At 31.6% G+C, this 24,246-nt stretch overlaps 1 protein-coding gene across 1 annotated transcript; it reads right to left on the reverse strand.

The window, feature by feature from the left end:
• Positions 1-244: 244 nt before the first annotated feature.
• On the reverse strand, positions 245-22,817 carry LOC129987583 (uncharacterized). The gene is made up of 6 exons (XM_056095546.1): positions 22,478-22,817; positions 12,263-12,404; positions 12,089-12,131; positions 6,320-6,460; positions 3,295-3,493; positions 245-476 (listed from the first exon to the last, which is right to left on the reverse strand). Exons 1-6 carry the CDS (start codon positions 22,815-22,817, stop codon positions 268-270), a joined length of 1,074 nt encoding a protein of 357 aa, XP_055951521.1. The 3' UTR covers positions 245-267.
• Positions 22,818-24,246: the final 1,429 nt, after the last annotated feature.

Genomic DNA, 24,246 nt, shown 5'->3' on the forward strand with positions numbered 1-24,246 from the left:
TTTATTTTTTGACAGTTTTAGTCCTAAGGACAATGAGAGGAACTAAATTAAAATTTCGCCAAAATTTGTGTAATGCGTTTCATTGCATTAGGTAAATTTCCTGTTAGAATGTAGTACAGCATTGTGTTTCTTCTTCCATCCAGGCTACATTTTAAAATTCTAACTGAAATGGTGTTATTATTAATGCTTCTGTTTATACTTAGGTATAAAAAAACTTTTATTATACACAATTGCATTCAAAACATCCAGTAGAGATATGAAGTCTGATTATAATGATTTCGCTTGAATTATTTGTATTGGTACAGAGGCTGCAGTTTCTTCTAATAAATACTTGACCTCCCTTGGTTCAGTATAGTTTGTACCTTCTATTGCAAATTCAGTTATTGGAATTTCTTGAATATAAAATTCTTCAGGTATTGTTCTTGAAGCATGTATTGGATCTATTTCTTGATTACAATTTCTATAATCATACATATCTAGTAAGAGAAAAAAGATAAATAATAAAAATTTGAAAACAAAAGTGAACGTGTGTTTTAAAGTTTGAATGAGCAAATTAGTATATATATTAAACACTAGCTGTCTTTGGTGACCAGTTAATTTTATGAGATTAATTAAAGGGTGCTGAAAACCTCAATTAAATATTTTATATAACTTGGTCTTATAAATATTTTTAAACAGCAAATATATCCTGAGTAAAATATTTTCAAACTTGACATTAGATAGATATATAATTCATATAATTTTAGAAGCCTTAGAATTCTGCTTATATTTAAAAGCCTTACAATTCTGTTCTGTTCAAAAAATAGCAAAGCTTTTAAAAAAATGGGTAAAATTTAGAACCATTGCTTAGTTCTTTACAGGGTGAGGCAAAAAAATTCGGACAAAGTTATTAGAACATAGAATAGAAGTTAGTTTCTTTTTAATTTTTGTGCACTTCTTTTTGTCTACTACTTCAATTATAACCTATTTTATAATGTATCTTTTAATTTACGTATTGTTTTTTGGGCTATTTTAGAGTTGTTTAAGGAAAGAAAACGACAGTATGAAGTTCGTTTGCTTAATATGCCTCGGCAAACAGTGTCTGATGCAATCTATCGTTTCAAAGAGCTTCGCAATGATAGTCAAAGTGTAAGAAATGAACAAAAACGTATAGTGAACACTTTCAAAAGCAGTAAGGTTATCAAAAAGCGAGTTTAATGAAATTCGAGGGTTTCCATGAGAAAGATCGCTCGTGAACGGGGAATAAGGGACCGATCAGCGCAATGAATGGAAAAAACAGAGCTTGGACTAAAACCTTACAAGTTCCAAAAATTTCTGCTTCTCACTGAAGAAAACAGACTCGTGCAGCTCCAACGACGCCGAAACTTTTGAGACGGGCCGCAAGTCAGCGCTGAGAGAGATTCCTTTGCACAAATGAGAAGCTCTTTAACGGCCAAAAGCTCATAAGACTACATGACCTAGTCTGTAGACGCTCCAAGCATTTCAGCAATTGAACTTAGCAAAAATCCAAAGTCGGTCGCAGTCTGGACGGAATTTGCTCGAGCGGCAAAACATCTCTGGTTTTTGTGGATGAGAGAGCTAAAATAAATCAAAAAGTGTACCAGTGGGACATTCTAAAAGCTGTTATATTTCCGTGGGCCAAAACTCACTTAGGCAATGTAAAGTGGGAGTTTCAACAAGACTCTGTATCAGCTCACAAGGTCAAAAAGACAGAAGAGTGATGGAAGGAGCATTTTCTGGACGTGATATCATCTGGAGAGTAGGCACAATACTCGGCGAATCTCAATCCGTGATTAAAGTGTATGGTCCATTTTGGAGGCTATGTCTTGCACTAAACGACATAAAAGTTTGGACTCTCTAAAGCAATGGCTTCTACGGGAATGGGATAGATTAAAGGAAGAAGACTTGCGGCCCATTGCTGAAAATTTCAATAAGCGTTTGCGCCTCTGCATGACTGTAAAAGGCGGCCATTTTCAAAACCAATTAAACTTACTTATCAGTAAAAGTCTGCTTTTATTATTATTTGTTATATTTTGTTAATTAATTTATATTCTTAATTAGTTTATATGTTAATTCTTATTATTAATTGTTAATTAATTATATTTTCATATCTTAATCTCCAACAATGAAATATATTGTAAAATATTTTTTTAAATTTAATTGAAAATAGAAGGAATTTTGATAACATAGAGAAAACATTTCTTTTAATTGTAACATAATAAAAAAATTATTTTTCTGCTGTAATATTTTTGGAAGTTATTTCGGGAAAAACGATAAAATTTAACATAATTTTTAAAAATAACTTCTAGAGAAACATTTTTACCCTCCGAAGTATAAAAGTAAAGTTCAAGTATTGGCAACTGTAAGTCTAATGATCAAGCCAGTAAAGTGCCAAAGCACATAGATTCTCATACTTACATCTATAATGTTAGCAAATATTTATAATTCAGTTCCTAACATAGCAGGATTATTTCGAGATTTATTGACTGATTAATTACATAATTGTTGATTATAATCCAATAATTATATATATGGTAAATTCAGTTTTTAGCATTAAATTAAAATCCCAAAATGCTGCTGAAAAAAAAATGAATGTTTTTTTCTCAACTTTTTTAGTTATATGGAATAAACGATAATGATTGTTTTCATTTTTATTTTCTCATATACGAAATATATAAAGAAAAAGTACTGTAATCGTCAAAAAAAATTGAGATTTTACCGACTATTCACGTTTAAGACATTCCTAAAACTTAAAACATATTTTTGGAAAATAGCCTTAGAACACAAAAACCCTTTGAGCTGGACAGTGAAATTTGGTATATGATCTTCAGACCAAATTTGTAAATTTCTAAAATCCATTCTCCAGAGTCTGGCTGCTCGGGTACAAACGAATGCAATAATTACAAAACATAAAAATCTACATAAGTAAAATTTGGGACACAAAGTTTACATTGGAATGTGCAAATTCATATCCAGTTTCGTGCCAAATCCTCGAGGGTTGGCTGTATGTCGGTCTGTATTTTTGTGTGCATGTAAATGCGATATCTGTTATCCGGTATTTTCATTTAGCTTTATGAGTAAAATTTAAGCAGCGAAGAAAATAAACTAATTATTAAAAAAATTTGCATTTGGGGGGAAAGGATCTGTGGATACATTTTTCATTTTTAAGACGAACCCTTTTAGGTAACATGTTACTTCTCTGGCTATACGAGATTCCGTTTTGAATTTAAAGGGCTTAAGAGAACTCTTAGCCTGATTTTTTTTGTTTGTTTGTGTTTCTTTTATCCAACTTACCTGAATTAGTTATTATCCAGTGTTCTACACTGCACTTTTGCTGATAATTATTTTCATCATGTTCCTTTGCTGCTGATATAAAATAACCATGAGCATGGTTTATGTTTGCCTCATCCATTCCATATAATTTCTTCTCGCTACAGTTTTGCTTTTCTTGTTTAAGTTTTCTTGAATTCGGAAGCTCTGTAGTCATGAGATTCTGCATTTAAAATAAAAAGAAAGCAAATCATTTGAAATGGTAAGCGAATACAAAATAAGAGGTAAATTAAATTCGCTAATAGTAATCTGCTGTTAGTTGATTCTTTTGTAAAATCAGCTGACAGCAGATTTTATAAAGAACCTTGCTTTTTTTAGAGTATAATTATAGGATAATGCTTTTATTTTATAATAATGTCCCATTCAAAATGAAAGGCAACAGGTGTGCTTTTTTGGATGGACCTCTTCATTTCAGATCAGGAGGGAAAACTGGAGAGGATGCCTCTTTTCAGATTCCCGTAGCATACTTTCAGATCTTTTGGCCTTCAACGTCAGGTTTAAAGTTCCATTTCGACAGCCCGTTCTTGTCTTGAGACTGGCATAATTAGCCCTATTTTCTCTCTCTTGTGAGTTTTCGGGTTTCTTTGATATCTGTTCATTTTACCGAGAGTTTGCGGGAAAATCCCGATCATCATTCAGAAGCGGGGATGGTTTTACTACGGGTTAGATGGCAGATTTACGACCATATCCGTAAAAAAACAGGGCTTAACATGCACTAGACGGACATTTACGGCATGACGGTATTTAAAGTACTGCTCCAACGACCTATGCGCTTCTATAGATTGGAACACTTTCTCCTCTCTTGTGGTTTTCCGAGGTTCTGTTCAGTTTGCCGACAATTTGCGGGAAGCTCCGAATCCACAGGCGGGGTTGGTCCAACAATGAGCCAGTTGGCAGATTTATGTCCATACCTGTAAAGGCCACAAGCCGTCGGGTCGCGGCTTAAGGTGGGTTTACACTCAGCGAGTTATAAGATTTTAGTAAGTCGCGCCTGTGCTGAAAGAAGATTGCGCATGTGCTGAAAGAACGGACATTGGCTAGTGCTTGTCTTTATGAGCTAAGTACTTGCTACTGTACAGCAGTTTCCACATGGTTTAACTGGATGGATTGTAGTTGACTGAGTGTAAATTTTACTTTAGTTGGATTCGGATGTCAGTGTTACCAAATAACTAGCTGAAACTTTCCCTGGTATAATTCTAAATGAAAAGTGTAAATGAAATAATGCCAGGAAGCGGGTTGCATCCTTTCATTGTATTTCTTAATCAGGAATTTTTTTCCCCGCTAAAGCTGACGAAATACCAGAATCAAAGCGCATTACACTTTTTTTTCCTTCATTGACGCCATTTCATTGTAATCCCATGCTTACATATATGGACTATTTTCGAGATTTATTTACAGTATATAATATTTAAAAAATTAAATATATCTATAATATAAATAATATTGAGATAAAAACTTTGAAAAATGTCTGTCTATTCAGTGATAAAAATTTTACTTTATTGTTTTCAATAGTTATTTTGTGTTAATCTATACGTAGTATAAAATGAAATCTCCTAAAAGTTTCTGTATATTTGAAAGATAAAAACTCGAGAAATGCTTAACTGATATTGAAGATATTTGTACTATTTTGTAGGGCATTTATTGGGGAAGGTTTTAGTATATTGAAGTTATATCAAAATAAAAAAAGGAGTTTTATAATTGCGATTTTAATTATTTTGCTACTATCATTTGCGCATGCATAAAATAGCAGTATCTGAGATTTGCACTTATCCGCGCATGTGCGAAAACCTCAAGCTGCGCATACGCAAATAGCAAGAGCTGTGATATGTATACGCGATACATTTCTTTGTTTACGTCTGATTTTAAACAGCAATTCAAAACTCACTATGCCCAAAAAATTAACTGATATTGGAGATATTAGTACTATTTTTAGGGCATGAACATATTGTTACAAACCTGTAATTTTGCTTCCCAGTGCGAATAGTGTCATCATAAGAAAGGCCGTTTTACAGTCATCTGTATTGGATGCTACCGGATGTCGAGCTAGTGATCCAGAGCTTGGCGACAAAATGGATAATACTCGAAACTTCTAGAATTTTGCCGATCCGTCCATTAGGAACCGAGATACGCCTGACTGGTCTAGAAGATTCTAGCCCCGCCTCACTGAACTATAAAAGACCGGCACTCTCAAGCTGTGTGTGCCATTGGGTAGTCGGAGTCGCCGACAAGTAACGAGCCTTCCCGAGAATAGCGAAGCAACGGTGAATTACCAACATTGTGTGGAGTGAATACTGAACTGCTGTGTACCGAATCCTATTGTCTACTGTGGAGGCAGCGTCGTATATTGTGTGTAGCCAGTTGTGAGAAATAGTGAGTCGGCATCTAAAGCGAGAGAAAGCAGCGAGAAGTCCAGCCGTTGGAGAGACCGTAGAGCGAAGCTCCGAGGATCACCTCTCCTGCTGCTCGTTTAACCGCTTCGTGTGATGTGGACGATTACTACTTGTGGGCTACTGTCTACTGTTGTGCTGTCCTGTGTTCGTCCCTGCTGTAAATATTTGCCGTCTGTGTATTCTTCGTCTTTGTGTACTCATGTTCTTCGTGTAAATAAACGTCATCGTTGTTTTCTACTGTCACCTGCTGATTGTGTGTTCTCTTCACCATACACCCACTATCCAAGCGAACCCTGCGGTAGTGAGGAAAATCCGTAACAATATCATATTTTTACCTTTTAATAGTATAAATATTTCTGAATGTATGCTGTAAAAAATGTTTTGTAGTTATTTTTCATAATTTCTAAATATAATTTTATGTTTGTTTGATGTTGCGTGACATGGCCATGTCATATCGGGTGGAGGCTAGACTTAAGTTTAAAGCTAATTTTTCCTCCTGGATGTTATGCCACGGGCAACGCTGTGCGGGTACTGCTAGTGCTTTATTATCATTTTAGTGTGGTCCAATATATTTCGACTCTTGATGCAAGGAATCTTACCTCTGAAGGAAAGGACTGAAGATTGGACTTTCCGATATTGTTCCTAGGTGCTCTGTTTACATACCACAAATGACATTTGCCGCAAGGAGACTTCTTTTTTTGAAAAATAGGATTGACCGTCAGTGTGTGACGAACAGCATTCTGCAAAGGGAAGAAGATGAAAATTTCTAACCAAATCACTCATAAATAATAATAATAACGAACATCACCTTTCATCACTTTGCTTTATCAATCATTCACTTTGCTAGCATTTTCAGCTTCTCCAAATAAGAAGTTAACATTTACTTTAATGCAGTGGTTCTTAACCTTTTTAAGCCGCTACCCAAATTTAAGAAATATGTTCATGTTGCGACCCAAAAAAAGTCAAAATTTTTTCATTGCTTTATTTTAGATAGTATTTTTAAAAAATCTTCAATCCTACGATGATGATTTTTTTTAACTTACAATTTTTTTATTTATTTTTTTAATAATAAAGATAAACAAAAGTACTTTTCGATCCAAGGAAAATTTAATTAATAATCAAGTGCTTTTAATAATTTTTATTGACCAAATTAAAATATATTTATAACTTTTTGAAAATAATTGACATTTTAACTTATTCCTAAAAAAAAGAAATATCAATGCATATGTTAAGTCTTTTAAATTTTAAATGCAAGTCATACAGTTTTAATGAGAACCTTGTACTTGAATACATTTTCAAAGATCTTCAAACCTCGGTTGAATGCTTGTCAAGGAGCACCTTATATCTATTTCAGGATTTAACTTGTTCCAGTAATTGTTTTTGATTACACACAGAGCCTAAAAACCAGCCTCACACATATATGTTGTTGCAAAGGGCAATAATACTTTTAGGGCTTCTTTAACAATTATTGGCTTTTCGGTTTTTAATTTTAACCAGAAAGCACTTTGTATTTCTATTAATTGTTCTTGAAATTGATTAATATTAACAAATTCCTCATGCAAATCACTTACATCAAAATTAAATGGCATTCAAATATTTGGAGCGCTTCTCTTGTACGCCCTCGCCAGCTTTGTTCCATTTAGTTCTCACCGTTATTATCATCACACGTACTTTTTTTGCTCTCGCTTTTTTAATCAGCTGATATTTTTTGATCTTGTTAATCACATTTATTTTCGATTGTTGATATTTATTCAAGTCGTCATTTCTAAAATGTCTGCAATTTGGTGTATTACTAACTTTTTTGGTTTGACTCAGCGCGACCCAAGAAATATGCTTCGCGACCCAATTTTGGGTCGCGACCCATAGGTTAAGAACCGCTGCTTTAATGTATCCATTGAGCCTGTTATTATTATAGTAACCTGAATAAACAAGGGGAGTAGTACTGCTAGCAATCTTGTTCGTTATATTTTGGCTTTGTCAGCCATTTTGATTTTTTGACTAATTAAATCTCAATTGTAACTAATTTTGGAATTCTCTTTGTTGAAAACGCAAGAAGCTAGAATGATGAAATTCGATACGAGTACTCTAAAATTATATATTTCCATCATATTTTTGACGATATCTTCTATCTTTTTATTCGCATGCGTGAGATATCATAAAAGTCCAAATTATATTGAAATAGAAGAACGGACATTTAACATAGGATTTTAATAGTTAGACTTAAGATTAATGTTCGTTTTTTCGCAAAGCACATCAAAAATAGTTTCAGTCATCCAGGAATTCGCCATCTTGGATGGCAATCAGAAAAGATAACAAACGACTTTTAAGGTTGCAATAAAAAATCCTCTCGTTTACATTTGGCGAGATATCGACCCGAAATAACTCAAGTTTGGCGATCGGTTTTGTAATTATATGTGTAGATATCTAATTTTGGACCAGATCTTCTTTTAGGTAGGTCATCTATCGGTCTGTACATTCATGTGTAAATGAATGCAATAATTTAAAAATGCAACGACTTAGATAAAGGAAATTTTATATTATTCAGTTGCCAATATTGTAAAACTTGAATGAAGATCTGATTCCGGTTGGACGAAAAAAATCAGCGGAGTAGTCTTCCCGCTCTCGTATACTCTCTAATAAACTTTTTATGCCAGAGATTAAAATCAAGGGTCTGAAACTTGGACATTCATCAAAATCTCGAGCTCGAATTTTTTGATGATTATTATACTTTCTCTGTAATACGAAGTAGAAAAAATGCTCAAAATGAATACTTGGATATTTGCACTATTTTACGAAACACAAAATGTGTAACATGTTTATAAAATTTAAAATAATAAATCAATCTATAAACACTATCAATTAATTTAGAATTTAATGAGTATCAATTAATCTTTTGCATACGGGCGCCAGCAATTCATTTCAAGAATTGAGGAAATGTCAAGTACATTTCCTCAAGGCAGTACAAAGCTATTTCACTCTTTCTTTAAAATGTCACCCTACAGGAATTCGACCTTGAAACTTTCATTATTTTTAAGGCATGGGTAGGTAAATTGTTTCACAAAATTTCATTTTCCGTATGCTTCGAGAGCCATCCTTTCATTTAATGATCATAGAAAAATGGGACTACATCCCCTTTCTTTTTAATTTCACGTGTTCTTTCTTTGTTTGTTTTTGTATTTGTGTTGTATTTAATGTATTATCAAAGTAAAACTTAGCAGATTATCATTGTTTTATCAGACAGTTTTGGTTACATCCATACATAAAATGAAGTCCCATAAAAATGAAAATAATAAAATGAAGTCCCAAAGCTGTATGTTTGAAAGAGCAAAGCTCGAGAAATACATAACCGATATTGGAAATATTTGTACCATTTTGTTGGGCATTTTTGGGGGAAGGTTTTAGTATATTGAAGTCATATCAAAATAAAAAAAAAAGGAATTTTATAATTGAGATTTTATTTATTTTCCTACTACGATTCGCGCATGCGTAAAAAGCAGTATCTGTGTTTTGCACTTATCCGCGCATGTACGAAAACCTCAAACTGCGCATGCGCAAATATCAAGGCTGTGGTTTGCGTATGGGATACATTTCTTTGTTTACGTCTGATTTTAAACAGCGATTCAAAACTCATTATGCCCCTCCCCCCAAAAAAAGAGGAAATTTAACCTTGGTCGGAGCAGAGCACATTAAATGCCAAATGCTTTGTTTGTTGCGCGATAGTGAAAATGTAGAAGAAAGAAACGTTCGGTTAGCGAATATCAGAGAATGAATGTCCACTCTTAGGGAAGAAGAGTCTTCTGTTCAGCGAAGTAACTCTCTTTCTTTAAATGGCACTGCAATTGAATTACAGAAACAGAATGAATCTCATGAGGAGCGAAGTGATGGGCCAGCCAATATAGTTTACAAAGAAATATTATGAAGCTAGCTGAATTTTATTTTCATATCAGATTATGTAGAGTTGATAAACAAATGTGGAACAGTGGGTAGAATGTCTTATTTGTATATTTTAAAATTTTAAAACAGCTTTTCTATTGTATATTTTTAGTGAATTGTTTTGTCTATGAATATATCATAATTTTACCTTTTTAATAGTCTAAATATTTCTGAATGTGTGCTATGAAAATTGTTTTGTTGTTACTTTTGATGATTTCTAAATATATTTTTATGTTTGTTAGGTTGCGTGACATGCCAATGTCATATCGGGTGGAGGCTTAAGGCTTACTTAAGTTTAAGGCTAATTTTTCCTCTTGAATTTTATGCTACGGGTAACACTGTGCGGGTACCGCTATTGGGTTATATGCATCAGTGGATATAAATAAATTCATGGCGTACATGAAAACATTTAATTTTCAATATAAATAATAAGATTAATTTATTTACAGATAAACTATGGATAAAAATACATAAAATTAAGATAAAAATATTTTTAATGGATAATATAGAATTCCAAATGATTTTTACTTTTACTTATACGAAATACAGAAAAAGCACGATAATAGTCACAAAAAATTCGAATTGGAGATTTTGACGATTCAATAGGTTTTACACCTTCCTGAGTTCGAGAAACACATATTTAGAAAATGCCATTCTGTCTGCGAATAGCATAACTCAAAACCTATTTGAGCTAGATGGATGAAATTTGATATACGGTTAGTATACCAAATTTGTAAATTCTTATCAAATATTGAGCAAAATCTGTTCATAGGAAGTCTGTCTGTCCGGCCGCGGAATATACTTTAATATAATAACTACAAAACGAAAACAGCCAGATAGATAAAAATGTTACACACAGATTTAACATCTATAATACACACCAACCAAATTTTGAGTCAATCCAGCGAGGGATTGGCCATCTGTCGATCTGTACTTTCAGTAACATGTAAACGCGATAACTCAAAAACGAAAGACTTAAATATATGAAATTTGGTATGGGAATTTTTTAATTACATGCGTAGTTTAGTGTCAAATTTTTGTTTCTATTGATTGGGAAATGCATATAAAACATAAATTCGATTTTTGGATATTGGTAACGCATACTAGGAATTAATCGCCGAATAACGCCTAGGATAATACGATAGATTCAGTAAAAATGCTAAATTCAGCCCAATGCCATTCGCCAATGCCATATAAGGCATTCTCCGGTGTGACAAGTTTATTAGAGAGTATGCGAGAATGTTTAGAGGGGACCATTCTCGCTAGTTTAGTTATCTCATTCACACTGACACGAATTTATAAAAAAATAAATGGTCCCCCCCGACAAATTTAGTTCAAAACTTTATACACGATTTTGTAAATTTTATTTAATATACGAAGAATTTTATTTTATTTTGTATAAAAATTTCATTTAATATACTGATCTCATTTAGATAGGTCTTTGCGTTTTTAAATTATCATGCTCAGTTGCACGTGGACAGGTTGGTTTCTTTTTAATGAATTTCGTTAAAATTTTGATAGAAATCTCTTGTTTTGCAATAAGATCTCGGCCATAGTTCTTTTAGTTAGAACATTTATTACATAAATATAAAGGGTGGCCACTTTTATCATGGTCATATAGCTAAATTCTATGCCTTTAGAGATATACAGTTTATTCCAATTGGAAAAAAGGCTTTAAATGATGGAAAGAAATATATTTTATGTTGTTTGAATCAATAAATATATTTCTCTAAAAGTATTTAATATATTTCTCTAAAAGTTACGAAAGCAAATTTTTATACAATCTCTCGGTCCTATCAATCATATTTAGTAAAATATTACCTAGGCACTGTAACATTAAAAAAAAAATTCTGCAATCAAAATCGATCAACTTATGATCAATTATTATGAAATGCTGAAAGCCATTATTTTAGACGAATTTACTAATAAAATTTGGATCCTCCTAAGATAAATTAAAGGATCATTTTCAAATTGAAATTATGCATTACTGTGTTACTTTTTCAAATTGCTTCTTAACCCTTTCGCCGTCCTCTCCTGTCCTCGAAAATTTCTGTTTTTTCTCTTTTTTCGCCGCATTAGAACAAACAAAAATAAAAACTCAAACAAGTAAACATTTATAAAGCGTTTTAAACGTTTTAAAATATAGAAGAACGCTTGAAAAGCTTTACAGCCGCTCTGAATACATTTGACGCAGTATGCTTGTATACGATTCCTATTTAGGTTAGCCTTCTATAATGGTCAATATTAGTCATAAAACGATGGGATTTTGTTGTCATATGTTTCAAAGTGTCGGCAATTTTTTACTAAATGTGACTTATGGAACCAGAGGACTGTATAAAAAGTATTTCAGTTTGTTTACTTCCTATACGACAAGATAAAAATTATGTCTATTGTGCTAAAAAATCAACAAAAATGAAAATTACAAGTTTTCTTACCTTCCAGCTGATATCTGACGGTTTAAAGTCCGGAAACATACCACTGCAAAAAATAATAATAATAAAGGTTATCATAACGAAACATTTTACGAAAGATAAATGTGTAACGAAATTTATTTGGATAGCTTATCAATTTTTAAATTTGACTTAGGCGGCTTAGAAATTTGTACTCACCTAATCCAGTTATAAATGCCTTTGACAGATGCTTCGCCGACTTCATAAAGGCACCGAAATACCATTTCGGCAGTTTTCGAATATTTTGTAGGTTTGAAGTTTTTTATTGCTGCCTGTTTATATGTTCTTCTGCCTGTTTTCCCTAAAACAGAAGAAATTCATCGTTATATTTCTCATTTAACTGCAAAAATGTGTTGTTCACTCTATCCCGTTGTAGTTGTTTGATTTAACCCTCTTCAAAAATTGGAGGAATTGGAATTGGTTTTCAAGAAATCAAAGAATTAATCATTTTTTTATTCCAAAATGTAAGGACACTCGGAACAAAATAAGCGAATATACCAGTTATCTGTGACGAAAAGATCAATTCACAAAATATTGATAAAGGGGTAGACCATTGATGTCCAGACTGTCTTTTGCCAAATGTATCAAACTCTATCATTATTTCCATCGATTTCCAGTACCTCATATCTTTCTACATTTTTATTTTCTCTTATACGTAGTATAGAGGAAGTATAGTAATTCGAACTCGAGATTTTGACGAATCTTCCCGTTTTACACCACCCTGAATTCGAAAAACACATTTTTGAAAAATGTTCTCCTGTCAGTCAGTTTTTCTGTGACAAAGATAACTCAAAACCCTTTGAGCTAGGAGGTTGAAATTTGGTATACAATCTTTACACCAAATCTGTTGATTTCTGTCTAATTTTAAGTAAAATCTGTTCAGAAGTCCGTCTGACCGGCTGTTCGAATATAAGTTAGCACGGTAACTACAAAACGAAGAGAGGTAGATAGAGAAAATTCGGCACACGGATTTAACATCTATGTGTAGATAGATACCTGTCAAATTTGGAGCCAAATCCAACAAAGGATTGACTGTCTGTCGGTCGGTACTTTCAGAAACATGTAAACGCAATTATTCAAAAATGCAATGATTTAAATATATAAAATTTGAAATGGGATTTTGTGAATACAAGCGCAGTTTTGTGTCAAAAAACGTTAAAATTTTAATTAAAATTCTAATATAAATTTTTTTTAAAATTGCTCTAAGGTGCTCATTTTTACCCTCTGAAGTATATATACCCCAATTCTGGCTGACTTTTGACCAAACGGTCTTGCCTGTTGAGTACCAACATGCACACACATATATATTACATTCCTCCTTAATTATTAACAGAAATAAAGATTGTTAACAGTAACAACATTACGAAAACTATCCATTACTTTAAATAAATTTCTGCGGGAAAGCATATGACAAATATGGCTTATCTCAATCTAAAACATGACAGTTGCACATACATTTCGTTAGCTAAATTCTCGTAGGTTTGATTCCCCCACTCCCCTTACTTTAGTGGCATAAGGAAAATCTCACAACTTAAAATAGATAAACGGAGTGAGAAATAAAGTTCAAAATTTGCAGATCGTTGTTGGAATGTCAGAAATTTAAAATACCATTGAAATATTCAAATGATAATTAAATTTGCCTGTACGTCGAATGCTGAGTGCGAGCAAATCATCAAGGAACGATGCCAAATTATTCTATTCTTCACTCTTTAAAACGATATAATACAAATCAAATGAGCCGTCTTCAATGACTAGTTTGTTCTCCCAAATCACTGACTTTTTAGGCTATTAATACTTTGCACTGGGGAAAATAATTCAAGGCATAATTATCCACCTAATACGAGGGCTTATTTAGGCCGCGGTGGGCTGGTGGTAAGGTCCCTGCTTCGAACCCGGAGGTTTTCAGGTGCGAGAACCTATTCTACCGAAGAACCGCCTGTAAGTAGATCTGGGGCATGTTAAATACGTCCGAGCCAAACGTCCTCCCGCTGGTATGGTTGGAAGTTTGGAGAGGGGGGGGGGGGGGGCTCAGGTGTAATCCTCGTCATCTGACCACGGTTCAGAATTATGAGGTTCGTCCCAAAATAGCCCTAATGTTACTTTAAAACGGGACATTGATATAACTAAACCAAACGAGGGCTTGTTTATTGATCCGAAAAATAAATATATATAAAGGTGCATTACAACGATATTCAATGCATTTTTTTTTGTGTGTGTGTGTGTGTGAACACATTATCATTGTTATTATTAAGAGAAAAATTATTAAAAATACATGAAGGAATTATCAAGTCTATTTTTTGGATTAGAGATTCGGACCTTTTTTAAAAAAGCTTTTAGGTGATAATTTCGCACTTTGCTAGTTTTCTTCTCATATCCATCTATTTTTAATTAATGATTTTTTCATGAATAATAATTATATAAAAATTCTGATGAATGCCGATTGTTGATTCGAAATGAGCAGTGGACTATACTTGATCTTTAACTTCTTTATTTACAATCCTTTTGCGATGAATAGTTCATATATAATTGCAGGAATTAGAGTTCACATGAAATCATTAATGTATGGCTGCTGCGGTATAACATTGCGGTGGCTTTAAACCTTCTGCAGTGGTTGTTGAGTCGATGCGGGTTGACGTTCTAATGAATCTCTGACAGTCTTTAAAGCATTTAAGCCACATGAAGATCCATCATGAAATCTGACTGATTACAATATTGTATCTACTATTATTTGTTTAGTCGCATCTGGACCACATTAACTCTCTTGGTATCTATAGGCAGTGTAACTTTCTTGGTATCTATAGGCAGTGTAAATTTCGGAGCCAACATTTTCCCTCTCTAATTACACCAGATATATTTTATTGATTTTTATTCTTTACATTTGCTGTCTTATGTAGCAAATTCTGATAGACTCGCAAAATATTTAACCATGGGTTTCCTTCGAAACAGTTTATTTCGGTATTTTGCGCATAAAGAAAATTCAAGATTCAAATTTAAAAACTATTTTATAAAAAATAATAATAATAAAAACCGAACACAATTTAATCGTGATTTAACTATAGAGTGGGACATTTTTAAAATTATCAATCAGTATCTTTTTTATATTTTTAAGCAAAATAAATCTTGCAAAAGATAATTAATAGGAATATTAAAATAATGCTTTATATTTGAACGATACTTGATTTTAATTTGAATTAGTCTTTGAAAATTAAATGTAAGCATAAGATTATTACATTCAGAAAATATCGCAAAATAATAATAATAATAAATGAAATCTACGATCGCAAATGTCAGGTTATCATGTGAGAACATTATTATTTTTAAGTCATTATTTGTCTTAGTTAATTTAAGTCATTAACCAGTTTAAACCGGTTTGAAACAATCACGGGACTTCTCTATCCCTCCCTCTCCTCTCTCTCTATATATAATGATAATTTTTTTAAAAAAAAATGTATTTTCAATTTTTCTAGCTGGCAAACAAAGTTTTGGATCTCGACCGATTTTGAGATGAAAAAAAACCCCATCGTTTTTCTAAATATTGACGCATGCGTAATCTGATAGTAGCATGATTGTTTCAAATTGTTTTAAACTGGTTAATGATTTAAATTAATTAAGGCAACTCGTAAGAATTCAGAGAATGAATAATTTGGAAATCAAGTTGTAATTTCAGTTGGCGATCAACTTCTGCATTATTTTCTAATAACCCTAAAAGCGAAAAGCGATAAATCGCCAATTGGTTGCCTACGCACTTTGAAGCTTCAAAAATCTCAAACCAAAACAACATCATGTTTTCACATGATAAAAAAAAAAAAAGCCTCCCGAAATTTTGGAGATCCTAATTTTAAGAGCCTCTTAGAAGTAGCCTATTTTAGCCTATTTGATAATCTGGTTTTGCATCGAATATCACTTAAATTACTCGCCTCCCCCCCCCCTCCCCCAAGATTTTTTCGGTATATTGTGACATTAATTCAGTCCAATCGTCACGAAAAGTACAAAAATGTGGGAAGACTGTAGCAGTTTCACTTGTTTAATTGTATAGTTTGAGCCATCAAAAATAGACCACTGTGTTTGTTCCTGGATATCGAAACAGGTAAAAAGATGTTAAAATATTGTGTCTTTACATTTAAATAAGTTCGTTAATTTGAGAGGAAAAATTTGAAGAGGGAAGTTACAGGCAATAAAAAGACAAGTATTGAATGTTAAGACAACTTAAAAACAGCAGGAAGATTTTTTTAAAGCTTAAATTTGAGAAAAATATTTTTAACTTAACTTTTTTAAAATTTGAAAGAAATTTTTCTAGTTTTCCTTATGAACGTGTTACATTAAAGGAAACCTCTTGTTAAAACGTTAAAATTTCAGATCGATATCAGCGTCATGTTTGATAAAATTAACTTTATCAAACGGAAAATCTTTGAAAAGTCTCTATAAGAACTCTTCTATCTGTATAAGAGCACACACAAAAAAATTTTGTTCTAAAAGTATTATTCTGCGATTTCAAAGGGCATTATAACGGTCAATTTTCAAAAAAAGGAAAAAAAAAAGTGTGAAAAATTACTTTGTAATATTAGTTTTTTTTTAAATATCTTTGTAATATTTGTTTTTTTAAAAATTATTTTGCAATACTAGTTTTTTTTTAAATTCCTTTGTAATATTAGTTTTTTTAAATAATTTGAAGTATTAGTTTTTTTAAAAATTATTTTGTAATATCAGTTTTTTTAAATTACTTTGTAATATTAGTTTTTTAAAATACTTTGTAATATTAGTTTTTTAAAAAAATTAATTTGTAATATTAGTTTTTTAAAAAAATTAATTTGTAATATTATTTTTTAAATAACTTTGTAATATAAGTTTCCGAAAAACATTAAATTACAGTGCTTGCGTGCAAAAATGCGTCCGGGGTTGATATTTAAGACAAAATCTTAACTTCAAATTTATTTTCCATCCATTTTTTCTGAAAATTAACCATTATAATACATCTGAAAATGCAGATCAATATAGAAAAATAGGAAAAAAAAAAAAAAAAAAAAATGTCTTTTTCATTCTATGAATTCGGACAGATTGAAAGGTATGTATAGACAGTTTTCCATAAAGTTAAATTTTTCTCGAACAAATGCAGATATCGATATTAAATTTTTACTAGGTGTTTCTTTTGAGTACTATATAAGTGGATTTGAGAAAATTTCACTAAAATTGAATCAAATACATGCTTTGGAATTTGCATTTTTTAAAATTTCCTACTGTTTTATTTAAACTATTTCTAAGTTCGTTGGCTTATTGTATCAGTTTTTTTTAATACATATAATTTATTTAATCAAATTTATCCTCTCAGATTTACAGCGTCCTTTTAAACGCGAAAAACCGATGTTATAAACTTCCCACAATTCTATTCTTCTTCGGTTCGATATCCGAGAGCAAATATAGTGGTTTGTTTATGATAGCCAATCTAAAAACATAAATCGATAAAATTGGTGCTGTGTTTTTTCCCGTGTCGAAGTACAATTCAACTGGATTACATGATAATGCTTTAGAATAGATTCGTAAATTTTTCTTTTATTTTTTAATTTTATTTTACTCTTAATTATATCATAACAATAATCAGTATCCGTATCAGTATCAGTTGGCATAATCGTAAACTTTACTTTACGGACAGAATAGATGCTGTACAGTTGACCCTTTGCCAATGCATAAAGATGGTAAATTTACCGCCATTAAACGATAAGAGTACCTTTTTCAGTAAAACGAATGTATCTTTCCTCCGATCACATCACTAAGAGTCACGCTGTACTGTTCTTTAATATCATCCCTTTTGTGATGGATCAGTTTATTGTGAATAGCAAGAATCGTTAACCAAAGAGCGACAGAAAAGAACAAGAGATGTTGCATTAGAATGATTTAAAAATGGCTGGAATTGTTTTTCTTTTCCTTTATACAAATACTGATATAATGTTAACATCCTTAATTCATAAATTATTCGTATTACTTATTTTAAAATGGCAACAGTAAAATGTAAACCGCTATATGAATTGTTTCAGATTGATTAATTAAACATTTTTGCAACCGTATTTAATTAATAAAGCTACAAAATATTATTAGATATATTCTGGAGAGGTGTCCACAAAAGATCCATTAAATCAGCGGAAAGATACAACAGAAATCAAGAAGTAGACATCAAATAGAAAATCTTGATCGTTGCCTGATAGAGAATTGTTATGACATAATGTGCAATGTGTTCAAACTCACCCATCAGAACATTCAATCGCGTATTTTTTTCAATGTTAAAATTAAAATAAAAAAGTAGGATAAAGGATTGGAGAGGAAAGACAGGATAAAATTAAAATAAAAGCGAAATAGGATTTTCACTTCCGTTTTTATTTCGTGGTATTCACTGTAGTAATTTGCCTGAAAATAACCCCATGAATTTTATCGAATCTGCCATAAAGGACAGATTCAGTTACATTCTTGTTTGGTATTAAAAACAGGTTAAAATTTAAAAAAAAAATCCTTTTTAATGATTTAATTGCCTAAAAGTCGTAATAAAGGTCGAAAAAGCTGGTTGCCAAAGACAGCTAATCTGTTATCGTTTAGTTTGATTAACACCCTTGAAGATCCATGAAGGTTATTTTAGTGCAAATATATTAATTTTAAACTGTGGCGAAATAAGATGAATGACATCTGAGCCAGTGACATGTTCTTCAAATTTTCGCATCACACCAGCGGCAGGAAATTTGATTCGCCATAGATTTAACATAAGTTTGATTAAAAGATTCCCAGAAAAACCCATGACCTTCTAGTTCCAATTCTGCAATCAAGTCAATGAAATCAAATCCCTACTGTAGCAGGATGCTTTAAATTTCTCCTATTTTATAACCTAAAGGTTAATGATGCTTTGATCTGTGATTTGAATCAAGATATTGTTCAGTAAAATATCCGCCAGGAAAACAATTTCTTTTTTAAAGACCACTTTAATGAATGTTTATCCTGGAGAACAATTAATCAGCACTGCAGTTATTATTCTTACGGGAAACTGGTGTCGATGAAGAAAGATGTGCGAGGTTTTGAGAAAGGATATTATTGGAACGTTTATTATGCAACAGGAAGGCATACACCACTAGATATGTTACTGATTCTAAGATACGGAAATTCTTTGTAGATGTGTTAGATAGCTTTGATTTTGTCTGAAGAGGAGTGCGATGAGACATTAACGTTATACTTAAGTCAAAAATCATTTATACTTTTGACATAACTATCCTGACATTTTGCTCTGATTTTTGTCTTTTCTTACTTTATTGTTATTATGCAGTGATAATGCATTGATTGATCCTAATTCCGCCATTTTCTTTCCTTCTTTTGGAGATAGATCTTGGTCACTCGACGAACAATGAGCAATGATTCGATTCCTCTAATTGGTGGATGACAAAGATTCAGAAATCCATCGTATACTTTTATTATAATATACAGGGAGCTCACTATGACATGCAACTGTGTTTTTGTGATCGAGAAATCTAAATGTAACCAAACAAATATAAAGCTTGCAGAAGACGTAGGATGCCCATCAACTTCTACTACATATCACAACATTCAGCTAGCTCGAGAGATAATTCTTACTCTTGTAACTCGTCCTCCACAATGCTTGATCCCCAACAACGCAGTTCTATGTGATAGTTGACTCTCTTCTTATTGTTGCTATTTGAATCTGAAATCTTTGACATTCTCCTATTAGAAGAAGCGGATCACTGCTCGTTGTTTCTCTTTAGTGCAAACTTATAATGGAGTGGCCATTAGAAGCTGGAATCAGAAGGAATGTGGTATTAGGATCATTTATTGCATTATCACAGCACTGTAAGAATAAAGTAAGAGAAGTCAGAAGTCAGTGTATAATATGTAGGAAGAGATATGTTTAAAGTGTAGGTAATTTTTGACATCTTCGTATTTACCAATACCGCAAACCTCGAATTACTAGTGAAATTAGGAAGCGTAGTAGTTGAGATTAAATCCTCAGTATTGAACTAATCATATGAATAATTAATAGGCAAGTTTTCTATAAAAACAAAACAATAGGGTTCAAAATGATTAGTTGATAAAAAGAATTGAAAGAAAATATATCTAAATGGACGAAGGTAAAGATCTAACAAAGAAAACCTGTAATGCATTATAAGTTATTGCATATTATCTGTCTGCATGCTAAAATTGTACAAAAATTATAGTTTCGGATTCCTGAAGCGAATGGTACTTGCCTGTTTTCAGATATGAAATTCTCCGCAAGTTTTAAGATGGTTTAGATTTCATCAAAATAAAGGTGAAATAAAAAGATAGAATATTTTTTTTAATTGTTAAATAAACCAATTTTAAATTTAGTTTCACAATTACACAGGTTTTTAATTAAAACAAAATAGTGAGATAAAAAATAGAATGTAAATCAACATCAAAATAGAATAGCTACCCCCCCCCCCTCCAAAAAAAAAAAGATTTCCGGAAAAACGATTTTCTTTTCATTTCATTTTACTTCTTTGTGAAGTAAAGTCTTCCTGAACTTAGAAATGAGGGATTCTGAAGCCAGTAATAAAAGCAATCGAAGTGCATTAGTTTTTAAATACAATGCGGGAAAATAAATTTCCTGCTTCGTGAAGAAGTTATGCTAGGTAAACGAATTTTGGAGATCTCCGAGATAACGTGTATTCAGTTCTCGCACCAGACGATTAAGAGTTAGGTATACTAGAGCGCAACTATGAACATGCAAATCACTTTGCTTTAAATACTCAATGTAAACTTCTTGAACGTTAATTATTTTGCGTTGAAATATGAATTTGAGTTAAAGAATACCTTTAAGAAGATGAAGAAGGCAATAGCAGTAGCTTATTGGGTTAAAAAGAAAGCCTTGTAATAGGACTAAGAGGCAAAAGATTTCCTACTGGGCAACTACTTAGGGCCGCTTGCTTGATAGGGAAATAAACTCTGATAGATAAAAAAAAAAAAGTTCTTAGACTAGTTACCAAATAAATTTGTAAAAAAAGGCCCATACAGAAATTTATGAATTCTAAAATACAGGAATGGTGCAGGAAGTGCTCTTAATCATATTCGTATCTACTCGTATTACATTACAATCTCTCAGTTATTGTATTATTTATACACCAAGTATCTGATTAAATAGTATTGGGTACAAAACGTGAATGCCACGAAGTCATGAGTCATAATAAGTAAATAAAAATATTTCCACAAAATTGATAAAATAAAAAAAAAATTAACCTAAAAAATAAATTATTCCTCTCGGCAAACTAGAAATCAAAGATAGATTTTTTTATTATCTGAATTATTGTTTTAAATCCCTTTCAGTCCTTAAACAAAAACAATTAAGTTGATGAAACCACTACGGATAACAATTTTATTGCTGTCGCATAATTCAGTATCTACTGCAAAATAAATGGTTTTATGGTAAAAAATATTATAAAAATAATATACAAACCGACTTGTTTATATTATTCCAAAACTTTCAATTTTTAAGCGAATGCGAAAAGAGAGCATTAGTTGGAAAAAACTGGAAGTTTATCGTCTGGATTTTAAACATATTTGAAGAAATTAATTATCGTTTACAATTATTCTTCTTTCAATTAAATACTGAAAATAACATTTCAGAATACAAGTAAAGAATTTATCATTTGGTTTTTTTCAATTGTATTTCATATTTGGAAAGAAATTGCGTCTGCTTTCCTGATCTAAGTCTCGCTTTTTTATTTAATTATTTCTACTAATTTATTCTGTTATTTGTATACGCACACATACTAAATGCATTTGTGTGCATATACTGAATGTTCATTAAATAACGGAAGAAATCAACTTATTAATATCATCTGTTATATAGGTTAACTTATCATTTTAAACAGTAAAGACCTACACATCTAAACATTATGTCTTCTAATTTAGAATTACGCTAATCACGATACGTAATTTTTATAAAATATTTAACGCATTGATTTAATTTCTGCAAAATTTTCTTTTAATGATATGCTCAACACAGATGCAAAGAAAGAAATATTTGAATTTTATTAAATAATCGTAGACTGTAAAAAAAATAGTTATTTGTTTTCGCGAGTAAAAAATGTTTTTATTCTAATATATTTTTGTAATTAATTTATAGAATAATTTGTTAATTCATAAAATAATGAATGCAATTATTAATCTCTGCATAGTCCAACTGACTCGATTCGCTTTTTAACGAAATAACTAGATTTTCCATGAAGTCTTTGAATTATATACTGAATAGCATCATAATGTGTACAGCAGATGTATATTTAAAGATCACAAAAAATTTTACATTAAAAAAGTGTTACGAATTCAAGAAGCTCCGATTCAAATAATTATAAATCTTTAAAAAAATCTTACCTTTCTTCTTGAAAGGTGACTCATTGTTCCCCAAGTGGGTACTTTCTTCACAACTGGCCAACTGATTTAGTTCCTGATTATTATCAAGCACAGAGTTACCTTTATCTATATCGTACAGAAAAACTGTACGCAAATCGAATCCGATGAGCCATTTGAAGTCATTCTGCAGTTCTTCGTCGAGCTGAGATAGCATGCTCAGGCTCTCAGGGGTGACGCAGTTCTCAGATGGCTGAGACAAATGCGAAGACGAATCCACCTTCGCACCACCAGCATGTCGTATGGTGGTGTCTTGCAGGTGCTCTCGCAACTTAATTACTGTGGGCTTGCGTCGGCGTTCCATTCTGGCCCCTATCAAATGTTGCATCTTTAATTTTGAGTAGTGCGCTGAAATCTTTTCTAAAGAATACTGCAATTTTTTTTAAAAAAATGGAGCGGAAAATCTCAGTGGGTGATTGGTCAGGGAAAATAATCACTTAAATGCTCGAAACCAAAATTCATCATTACCCAGTTGTCGATTTACTGCAGTTTTTAATAATAATGTAATTAATCTGATGTGGAGAATTCAACAAATCTCTATTATTGTTTCTATTCTCTACCAATAAAAAAACCCCCGAATGTGTGTGTTGGCGTTGTACGGGGAAGACTAAGAACTATGAAATTTAGTATGGATATACTTCGAAGCATATGGATTTGATTCTCATATTCACTTTTAAAAAAAACTGATTAAAATCTTAATTAATTTAAAACTAAGCATTTTTAAATTTTTTGTGATGACTTTTGAAACTAATTTAACATGTGGCATCTTTTTAAAATTAAAATAATAATAATAAAAGATTCTTTTAATAATATCAATTTAGTTATCCAGCATTTTTTTCCCTTTCTAATGTTAGCAAATTTTTAAAGATTTTTTTAAATATGATTTGCAGCAATATTGTTCATTGTTTTAATGAAAGTTAGCCTATGTCCTTGACTCGATTACTGGTCATTATAAATTCTCTTTAAAAATTTAAATCGCATGCTTTTTTCCCTTCTTTTAAAAAGTAATATTAATATTATACTCAATTAATTGATTTATCTGACTTAAAAACAAATTAGAGCTTGGTGCTTTGTCTCTTATCTAAAAAAGAATTGAAAAGAAAAAGAAAATTCGTAACACACTTTCTTTTGTTGTCACAAAATGCAGTTCATTTTCATTGTTTCATTAGTTCTTTTTTTAATCCAGTGCCTTTATTTTTTTTCGCAATATTTGAAATTAAAGAAGGAAATTTTGTTCATCATTAAAAAGGAATGTTATCTTTTTACGCGCAGAACTAATTATAAGTGCTAAATATTTTTCCTACATTAATTGCAATCATTTATACGGATTATCGCTAATTCAGTTCAAAAATTCTTTTTGATGATATTGTAACTTTTAACAATACATCACATCATGATAATGTTTTAGGTTTGATTCGCTTACCTCTATTTCATTATTTTAATCAGCGGGAGTGGTCTTTCCAAAACTTTCTAGCATTCTCTTTAATAAGCTTGTCACTTCAGAGTACACCTTATACGCAATTGGAGTAAAATATTTACGAAATTATATCTTTTGACATGAATTTAGCATTGTTACTGAATCTACTGTACCATCCTTGGCGAATTATTTGGCGATGAATCCCTGGCATGCATTAATAGTATCCAAATATCGAATTTGTGTTTAAGATGCGTTTTGCTCAACCAATTAAAACAAAAATTTGACACAAAACTGTATTTGTAGTCCCAAATTTGTC

Source organism: Argiope bruennichi, chromosome 10, assembly GCF_947563725.1.
Source record: "Argiope bruennichi chromosome 10, qqArgBrue1.1, whole genome shotgun sequence".
NCBI lineage: Eukaryota > Metazoa > Arthropoda > Arachnida > Araneae > Araneidae > Argiope > Argiope bruennichi.